Source organism: Lonchura striata, chromosome 6, assembly GCF_046129695.1.
Source record: "Lonchura striata isolate bLonStr1 chromosome 6, bLonStr1.mat, whole genome shotgun sequence".
Lineage (NCBI taxonomy): Eukaryota > Metazoa > Chordata > Aves > Passeriformes > Estrildidae > Lonchura > Lonchura striata.
In genome coordinates, this window is record NC_134608.1 from 40,599,857 (window position 1) to 40,610,000 (window position 10,144).

The window sequence follows — 10,144 nt, forward strand, 5'->3', positions numbered from 1 at the left end:
GGACCTGAATCTTCACAGCCTGTAAAATGATGGTGGAGCCGTGAGGAAGGAAAAGCTCTTGCAATGTAGGAATAGCTAGTGGTGCTAAAAATGCACCCTTAGGACTCCTCATGACTGGCAGAGCAGCCCCTGCAGCACATTCCCCCTTGCTATGCACAAGCAGCAAGGTGTGCCATGCACACACTGCCCTTCTGCAGCATGATCCACAGGGCTTCTGGAAGCAAAAAGCTGACACCACATTGGATTCCACAATCTCAGTGACTCAGCCAAAGAGCTCTTCTCAAAAGTACAGTTATTTAACATCTGCTGTATCTCTTTGCAAAGAAAAAACGAAAGAAAAAAAGATCTGTTCCATATTTCTCCAAGATAAATGCTATTGTCAAATCTTGGCAGAAAATTAGAGTAACAACTACTCTCCCCAAAAGGTGACTGGGATGCAGACCAAACTTCTGTTTGCAAGACAACCATCAAACTCCAGTTATGGGAAAGACAAAATATTGGCAGATCTTACTGAAGTGCATTGTGGATATTCAAGTTTAACACAGATTTATGTAGTAAAAGAGCTTGTTACTGAAGTTGTCCCTTCTGAATTAATTCATGTTTCCTTGTGCCACTCCAGAAGTGAAATACAATAAACACTCATGTGATTTGATTTTTAATATACAATTATCAAGTTTTTTTGGATATCATATATACAATGAAAAGTTAAAAATTATCTTAAAGATTGACAAAAACTCCATTGTAAATAAGACACACAATTGCAGCTTACCTTTACAGAATTTGCATCAAGAACATCACAATAATAAATGCAGAGAGCAAGTATGTAGGCAATTTTACAATTTTTCTTTATGGTCAATTGCCCAATTTTCTCCATGGCACTAAACAGAGACAAATGGGGTTGTAAATGAGCTAGCCCTATAAAAGCAACTGTAAAAGGCCAAAGGATAAAACATAATTGTTAGGGGTCACTGGACATTTTGTGCAAGGGGAAGCTACTCAGATGCTCCTGGATGCAGACACAAGGACAGGTTACCTTTTTACTGACTGGAGATTATATCTCAGCTTAGCAGGACTGGTTTGGCTGTCTACATCTAAAAATATTCAACCATGTATTTCAAATCTTCAGTGTCTTTTAAGATTCTGTGCAAAATGAACCTTTTACTGGCTTACTGAGAAAGAATCAAAAAATCACAGCAGCTTCACAACTCTGTAAGGAAGGAGTTATAACTCAGTTAAACTGCTAGGGCCTGCCAAGCTGAGATCAGCTCCAAAAGGACAGCTAAAATTGACTACTGCACTGTTACAGCTACCCTTTTAAAGCAAACTTCTCAAGGGAAATATACTGGTATCTCCTGATGCTCCAGCACCAGCATATAAATCAACAGAAAGAGTCGAAAAGAAGGTTCATGTTAATAAACCTGAAGGGCTGCAAAGGAGATATAATGAGTAACAAACCTTCCTCTCTCTTGTGATAGCCACTGTGCAGACAGCAGTTGTCACTGCAACAGCTATCCTTTTAGTTCCCATACCAACTCAGGAATGAAACAAAGAGTGCAGCAAAAACCATTTATTAGTAATTAAACACTCCCAGAGAGTCAGATGATACAGTTTACAGGCACATCCCAGGGAGGTTATGAAGTGAAGCATCCCCTCAAAGCTATTGTTCCAATATGATTTTTATTCACAGCACATCCACAGCATTGGGCAATAAGATAAGTCTTAGTGGGGGTGAGACAAATAGGAGCAGATGTTTCCTGTTTCTAGCCTGACTTTCATTTGGTTTCTGTCATTGCTGCATATCCAGTTTAGGAGAGGGGGTGAACCATGATGTCTAACACTTGTCCTATTGTTTGGGGTTTGGCAAATCTGAGGAATAAGGTTGCTTGCACTGTAACAGAAAAAACAGCCCATCAAGTAGGATGTGTCTGTAACCAGTAGCAACAGAGGTTTCAAAAGAGAGTCACACTTATCTACGAACAAACATTTCATCAGTAGAGCTAGAAAAGAGATTGCTTTCTCAGTCCAACTTAGGACCCTCAGTAACACTGAAAGGCAAGAGTAACAGTCCAGGCAACTTTATTTCTAATTTTGCATTTGATTTTCTCATTCAGGTTCATTTCAGTATGGAGAAACAATTCAAATGCTCCTAAGAAATGTAAATCTTCTCCAAAAGGCTTCCTAAGTTGTATGTTTCAGCCTGTGGCAATGTGTCCCTTAAATTACAAGCAAAGACACAATAGCTTTTCTAACAATGGTAACTTACAGGACTTTGTAAGTGTGCTTTAACAGTGTCTTACATGTACCTGTACACTGAAGCTGGAACTGGGAATTTCTGCAAATAGAGGTACTTTACAAATTAGCAGACTGCTTGCTGAAGAGGATTCAAACTTATTTCATACTTCATCCCTATGGATGGCTACAATGTAAAAGTGTAACTTGATTGCTGGTTTTATAATGAAGATAAAAAATATAAGAAGACTAAAGACCAATAATTTTCTGTATAATACAAATAGTTTGATAGAGAGTCAGAGTCTTTTGCATGAGTGCAGCAGAAAACCTGAGATTTACACAGGAAGTGCAGCAATTGTAGTTCTGTCCTGCAGGTCTCTGCTTTGAAGGAGAGTATCCTCCTGGTTGCTGTGTCTCCATCTCCATCAAAATAATTTAAGTAACAAAAATTGCTTTGCTCTTTAAACTAGGTGAAAACAGACAGATTTTTGTTTGTGATGTTGTAAAAAAAAATAAACATTTGTATCATATTACAGAAGAAAATATTTGTTAAACAGTTACTTAAGACAACAGTTAATGCTCAAAAGACAGAGGCCCACCAGCCACACAGGAAATAAACTCCTCCCAAAATACAACAGCTCTACATTGCAGACAGTTGCTTTGAATGGATGGATGCTCACTAACCAGAGAGCCTGCAGCACATTTGATAGAAGAGGTCAGTCATGCCAGTCAGACCACAGAGAGCAAGATTGTTTTATTCTTCAGGTACATAGCCTCCTTTGGACAGAAGTGTGTGTTTGACATTTTTTGGAGAACCCACAAATAGATTCAATTCTCTGTGAGCAACAGAGAAGCAGTTGTTCAGAGTTCAATTACATCTTTGTGCCATGTAAAAGGAAGACAACATTAATTCCCATCTCTCTCAGATGCAACTCACTCTAGCAAGTTTTGTCTTCGGGGCCTTATATTCCTCATAGCACCTTTTCATCTGTCGTTTTCCTCACGGAGGTTTGTCTCACTCTTTACAAGCTGCCAATATTGGGAAAGCTCTTCAGTTTCTCAGGAAAGTCATCTTTGTACAGGACGGGGTCAGCACGATGCTCCACCACTTTGAGAGGCATGGTCCCAAAGACAGAGGCAAACTTATTGATGCATTCAGATCTGGTGAAAAGGAAAGCAGAATAATTAAGAACTCCAACAACTGGGCTGGCTACCAACTCCCACACCAAAATAACTGGTAGAAACCTTCTCTCTTGCACTTGGAAGTATTTCAGCCATGCTGGCTACTAATAAATAAAAAGAAAGTCTCACTGCAGAGAGAACAGAAAAGAAGCTGGTGTTCTTTGATTTATCCATTTAATCACAGAGACGAGCAAGGGGATGCTGGCAGCAGCACATGTGCACATGGAGGTCAAAGCTTCCCTTCTCCCTCCCCCTAGAATTCCAGTCATTCTTAAAGCAATGTACATGCTGTAAACCAGAACAGATTAACTGCCAACATGTCTCTTAAAGGGCCACTGTTGGGTCAATTTCGTTTATAACGAAAGTTTTGCAAAAACCAAGGCCTTGTGAAAACAGAGTTCTGAAAAAAAAAAAACTCTGTCTTTTTTCAGGCTTCTTCAGAAGCTCTATCTTTTCCCACAAAAAAAAAAAAAAAAAAACATGCTTCAGAGAATAGGCAGAGCTGATTGTACAGCAACTTAAAGGTAAAGCTGAATTAAAACTATAAAATGAAACAAACTAACTAGTTTATTTTCCTTGTCTAAATAAAGATATACTGAGCAATAAGACATCACATTAGCACAAAAAAAACTGGACCACTGATGACTCTTTCAGTTTTAATAACTTCAGGTGCCAGTAATGTAGAAAGGAATAGCCATGTTCTTCAAAAAACAAGCAAACAGATGTTTAACCATTACATTGCTCTTTTAACTTTTTCATTGAAGGGTGCTGTACCTGTGGAAGCAAGGCAGAGAAAACCTGGCTCATCTCACCTCAGCCAATGCTCAGCTAACATTAGCTGTCTGCTACATAAAACAGCTTTTAAGGAATTCAGATACCAAGAATCATGACAACAGTTCCCCGCTCTTAACAGAGAGCTACAAGAAAACATGTGACATTTCTTTTGCCATTCAAAAGGGAAAACAAAAAAAGAAGTGGGCACTTTGACTCAGCTACAGAGACTGATGTGCTGCAGGCAGTGGCAGAGCAGGTCTCACACTCCCCAACCACTGCAGCCTCTCCCGACCCCTTCGAAGGGTTAGGGGGTCACTATGTCTCCGGGATAATTTTCCTCATCAGGACCTGGTCAATCACACCAACTGAGTGTGACAGTTCTGTGATGGGGACTGCTCAACACTGCCCCAAACACTCTTTTGAAGTAGACGGGACAACAAGAGCAGTTTCCAAAATTATTTCCTCAACCACATAGCTGTTTCAAGCTATAATGGTCATAATGCAGACCATTTTCTGCCCTGAGAAAAGTGTCAGAAAACTACTTCATATGAAGTGATACTTGAATAAAATATTAATACAGGTAAACGCAGACGCTTCACTTTCTGCAACCTTCCCATCCTCTTGTACTTCGTCCTACCTCATACCTTCCTATGTTCAGATTCAAATTGCTGGGACCACAAACAAAAGAAAAAGAATTCAAAGTGTAAGAGAAAATCATGTAAAGTGGGACACAAACTCTACTCCTGTGACAAGCACTATCTGCTCCATGTAGCACAGATCTGAAAGAGCAAAGGAACCACCAGTGAGGGCTGAAGTGAAGACCCAGGTAACTGTTCAGTAATCTGCAATTACAAGGTGAACCATCTAAAGAATGAGATTTGGACCACAGACACTGAAAGGTTCACTGCAGTAGTTTCTGCAGAGAGCAGGAACTGAGTGTTTTCTCCAGGAGCACTAAGCAGTTTCTGCTGCTTCCATAGGATGCTCACCGCGAGATATCTTAAACACATCTGATTTTAGATAGACTTTCACATAATCTGTTACTTGTAAGAAACGTGGCTAACTAATCCATGATGTGTACTGGAGAAGCCTCATGGCAGGAAACCCACAAACTTCACAGGCAAGGAGGTAGATGCACTGGGAGATGTGCATGTGAGAGGTTTGCACAGCTGCTGGCCTTCACTGGTTTCTGGAATACAAGAATACTTTTAGTCTACTGGTTCAAATTCTGCCTTTGCCAGTAATGACTGAAAGACATTGTAATGGAACAGCTGCTTGGTGGCTGGTGTGAAATGAATTAGTTATCTCAGCCTACTGCCTGGTAGGCAGGTGTCCACATCAGAGCAGCCATTGTCACAACCGGAACTAAGTGGCACCCTCAGAGCAAAAGACAAAACTAAATGGATAGGGCACACAAAATTGACCTCTTCCCTCCAGAGGTTATACTCCTGAATCAAAAGTGAGGACTGGTGACAAAATATCAAGATGGGATCCTTCTACAGCTGAACTTATTTTGGTAGCAAGTCCATTTAAGCCTGCCAGCACAATATCTTTAACCATCAGCAAATCATTTTATTGTTAAAGAAATGGCAAAAATTAAAAATGGAAAAATTAGTATGTTCTAAACACTCTGGCTGAAACAGAAATTAGCCCTCCACAAATAAATACCAAATTCAAAGATCAGAAACAGCCTTTTTTGAAGAAATGTCATGCACAAGCCACAAAATTTGAAAGAAAGACATTTCTTTCCAAAAATGTAATCTGTAGCACTGAACTAAATCATTTGAATTCTGAAGTTCTTGCCATTTATGGACAATATAAACCAGAAAGGATATCTAGAGCATTAAACACTGAAAGCTAGGTAGCCAAGAGAATGTAATGTCATCTCAATATGGAGGGAAGGTGTTTCTCTTAGTTGTATCAATAGTTTTTCAAACTCAAAGTAACAGGCATGTTTGCTTCCAAGTATTATTTTTTCCCTAGCTTTGCTGACAACAATCAAACTCAGCTCAATAAGACATTAAGATTGTGTAAACTCAGAAATTGAGAGCCTCACTGCCCCTGGATGAACTTGGTGTTTGTTAAGGTCTCTCTTAATCAGGTTCCTCAGTGCTATAATCCAACTAATTTTTTGGCAGGGTAGCCCCGTACCTGCAACCTTTGGCCAACTGTGACCTGGACAGTTTGCCTCTTAAGGAAATGGCTTCCTATTTTGACTCTGACAAATACTTACGTGTCCTCAACAAAACACTGCTGTTATTGTGGCTACAGAAGCAGCTCAGCTCTTTGCTATATCTACTGTACTGGCAGTTGCCCTCCAGATTGCATTTTATAGAATTCTCCATTTTTGAGAGCCAGATGCAAAGATGCTAAAGGCAATAAACTTCTTGCCACTTAAACACCTGTAAATACAGTGATTATGAGACCTTCCTGCAGTTTCTTTTGTGACTTGATGTAAAGGCTAAACTAGGGCAAGAAGGGAATTCTTGGTTCAAAGCTTTCTTCAGTTAATGTATTTTAATGATGGATTTTGATAACCCTCGGGACGAAAGTCTTCTATTTATCTCAAATAAATTAGACAGCAGGAAGAATAGCAAAGCTGGCTTTCCCATTATTCAGTGTATTGCTGAAATAATAGAATTTCTTAGTAAGAGACAGAGTTCAACTGTACCATCTTCCTTTGTCTCTACTGAATGGGTCAAAATGCCCAACAAAACCAGTTAGTTACATATCTTTCCTAGAGAGATCTCCACAACTGACTTCTCAAACCTTTTCCATTTACAAAACCAACACGCAGTTGCTGGGCATCCCTCTGCTATTTCTGAGCCAGAAACCTAACACTAAATGTTGTGCATGTACGTGACAACCCTGAAAAACTATTTGTTTCACAAACAGTAGGTTGATCCCTGGATATCCGGACAAGTAATTAGCTCAGACTACCTGTTTGTTATTTCTGAATGCTAAAAAGCAAGGAGTCAGGCACTTGGGGAAGCTGCAAGTAAATCTGATAATGGCTCTTTGCCTGACACCTCAGGTATTGTCACTGTAAATTATCAGTACAAATTTAGTCTTTTGACATTATTCTAATGACAAGGATTCAGTGATACATGCATTTTTTCCATTCAGCTTCTCTCCTGGCTGAAAATAATTAGCAGATAGATAGATAGATAGATATGAGATCCTTACTCACTCCTAAGTTAGAAAAATTTGCTCTAGGAGTTATCATTTATTATCCACTTTAAATTAATATCTAGCATGCAAGATTCAAAAAAATAAACCATTTATAACACAGGACAAGAAGGCATTAGGTGTAGCAAGCAGTTTCAGTATGATATTAAGGATTTTCAAAATCAAGTCTGAATATACCTAAACTGTACATCTCTCTAGATTCTCCTGTACTCAGATTCTATCTCAGCATGTACTTCTTTGGCTGGGCAAATAAAAGTATGTGGATTTGCAGTCCATCTAACACTTCCCACAGCCCAGTATTCCCCACTTTTCAAAATTACAGACAAGCAAAACAATAGTTTAAACATATTCTCAATAAACTGTCAATGACACTTTACTCTGAGGATACAAAAATTGGTATAGACATGGAAACATGACCTTTACCCAGCATCATAGTGCACTTCAAGGCAAAAAGCAATTTTATCATCTTCTGTTTCATAGTATTTACCTTAATGAGAACCTAGTTCATAACTAAAATTCCCACCTATTGTTGTAGCACTACTACTATGACCACAGGAAAACTTAACTGGCTTGGGTAGTCCATCCTCTAAGCCAGATCAGAATTGTTAGATATGGGGGACCCTTTTGTGCTTCCCTTTCAGCTAAAATTTAAGACCTACAAAACTTCCCACCCCTTTCTCAAGTATTTTCCTGCAGAGCAATTTTTACCATCTTAATGGGGTATGTTTTACTTCTGAGTTGCATACTCCTTTTTTAAATCCAGTCTCATTAAAGCCCATACAACACTTTAAATTTTCTGATTTCTGCAGAGGACAGGAAAAAAATCACTGTTAAAATGATAACTAGTAGGATAACCATGTTATACATCTCCATGCAAATCTGAAATGGCCTGTTTTAAATGCAGGTCAGATTCTTTTGTCACCTCTTAGAATCATAAATGTTGGAAGAGACCTTTAAGATCATCAAGTGCAACTGTCTGTATCTTCTGGTAACTTCTTCCCCCTGCTTACCTACCTCATTGTTGCAAATAATTTTTCCCAAAGTTTGCAGGAGAGATGCAACAGCCCAAGAAGCCTAAAGTGAGATGCCTTTATCATTCTTTATCTCAGGTAGTTACACCTAATAACTAATAAATAACATTTATTGTCACACAGCCCATTTCAAACACTGAACATCTTTGCAAAATGAAGAAACTTTCCCTGATTTCAAGAATTCAGATGCCAAGGCAGAGAGAAGCCTAGTGTCTTGGTCAAGGCTGGAAAGCCCTTTACTATAAAGCAGAGAATGCAAATCTCACACTTACAAACTTTCAGTATTTCACTCTAAGCACTTGCTGCCTTTCCAAATGCATACTTCATTTCAAAACTAAATTTTCAGAAAAAATATAATAATGCTGCCATTGTTAAAAAATGCAACATGGAATTGTGCAGCAAATGCCCTTCACTAGTGGAAGCAATGTGCTTCACAATCCTTAGAAAGAAGATAATGTACAAATATCACTTCAAATTATTTTATTAATAATTTATATCCTTTCTACTCTTTGCTACCAATTGTCTGATTTAAAGAAAGAATTCATACTTATTACAGTTGATATTCAACAGCAAACAGAAATGTGGTATTACTGACAGTACTGCCAACCAAGAACCCGAACTTCACATGTGTCCTACAAGCCTTACAGCAAAGCTGCTAAAAATTGTACCCTTCTAAAGTCCTTTTTAGTAGTGTCCTTCTCAGTGACACATCACCCATTGTAGGAATGACTTATGATCGAATCCATGTAACATTCTTTCAAAATTAGTCATTTATAAAAACACTATCATTTTTGATCCTAATTTAATGAGACACAGGGTAAAATTCTAGCGATCAGAACAAGGCAATCAGAGAAATAGAGAGTGGTCACTCACCTTTCCACCATGTGTGTCTGGTCCAGTGATAACCCATCAATTGCTGTGCATTCTGGACATTTGAACTTCTTTCGTGGGGTCACCTGCAGAAAGGCACGCCAGATATTATCAAATATCAACAGAAGGGACATTAATCTCCTTGCACAGAGAGCAGTGCAATATCTCTGAACATGCCTGCAGTGTAAGCTGAGCTGTCTCAAAAAGAGGGGGTGTACAAAAAAAAGCCACTCCATTCCTCCATTCAGCTCCATCTGGCCCGGCTGACTGCAAAATTCACAGGGGCCCAATAAAAACGGCTTGGAGGGTTTTTTCCTTCTGTAACTGAAAAGAAGTGGCGATGACAAGCTCCTTAATTCCTGTTTAATGACTGTTTTCTCACTGCCAAGGTCCCTGTATAAACACCATTTGTTCTTGCAGCCATAACAGCGATGAAATATAGCTTCCCATACTTCACCGTAACGCTAATCCAACAGGCGCTCTTTTGCTCTCTCCAGTTAAGAGCTGACTGGCAAACCCTGCAAGACTCTCCGAATCGCACAGAGGTGCCAAATTACTCTGCTCTGCCCTCATGCAGCTCAGAAACGTTTTCAGCAAAGTACACACACTTTATCTTCTAAAGGCTTTTCTAGGAAATGCAGCCACCAGTCCCAGTAAATGATGATGGACAGAGGGGAGAACGGACCCTGCTAATTGAAGTAATGCCTGGTGGCCTCTAAATCTCATTCCAAGTTGACACACTTTGAAATGAATGTACGGAGTGAATGTCTAGACCTGAAAACGTGTCGAAACATGTCAGGAAATTAATTCAGGGATAAAAAAGTTCATTTAAAGCTGATCTTGCAATTAATGTTCTTGCAATTAACATT

General features: G+C 39.1%; 1 protein-coding gene across 2 annotated transcripts in view; it reads right to left on the bottom strand.

Annotated features, from left to right (window-relative positions):
• Positions 1 to 638: 638 nt before the first annotated feature.
• The window catches only part of EXT2 (exostosin glycosyltransferase 2), a 71,936-nt gene continuing 62,430 nt past the window's right edge, over positions 639 to 10,144 (bottom strand). For both annotated transcript variants that reach the window (XM_021533226.3, XM_021533227.3), the window contains 2 exons: positions 9,279 to 9,361; positions 639 to 3,390 (listed from right to left, as the gene is read on the bottom strand). In XM_021533226.3, coding sequence (XP_021388901.1) covers positions 3,252 to 3,390; positions 9,279 to 9,361 — 222 coding nt within the window. In that variant the 3' untranslated portion in view covers positions 639 to 3,251. The remainder of the gene's footprint in view (positions 3,391 to 9,278; positions 9,362 to 10,144) is intronic.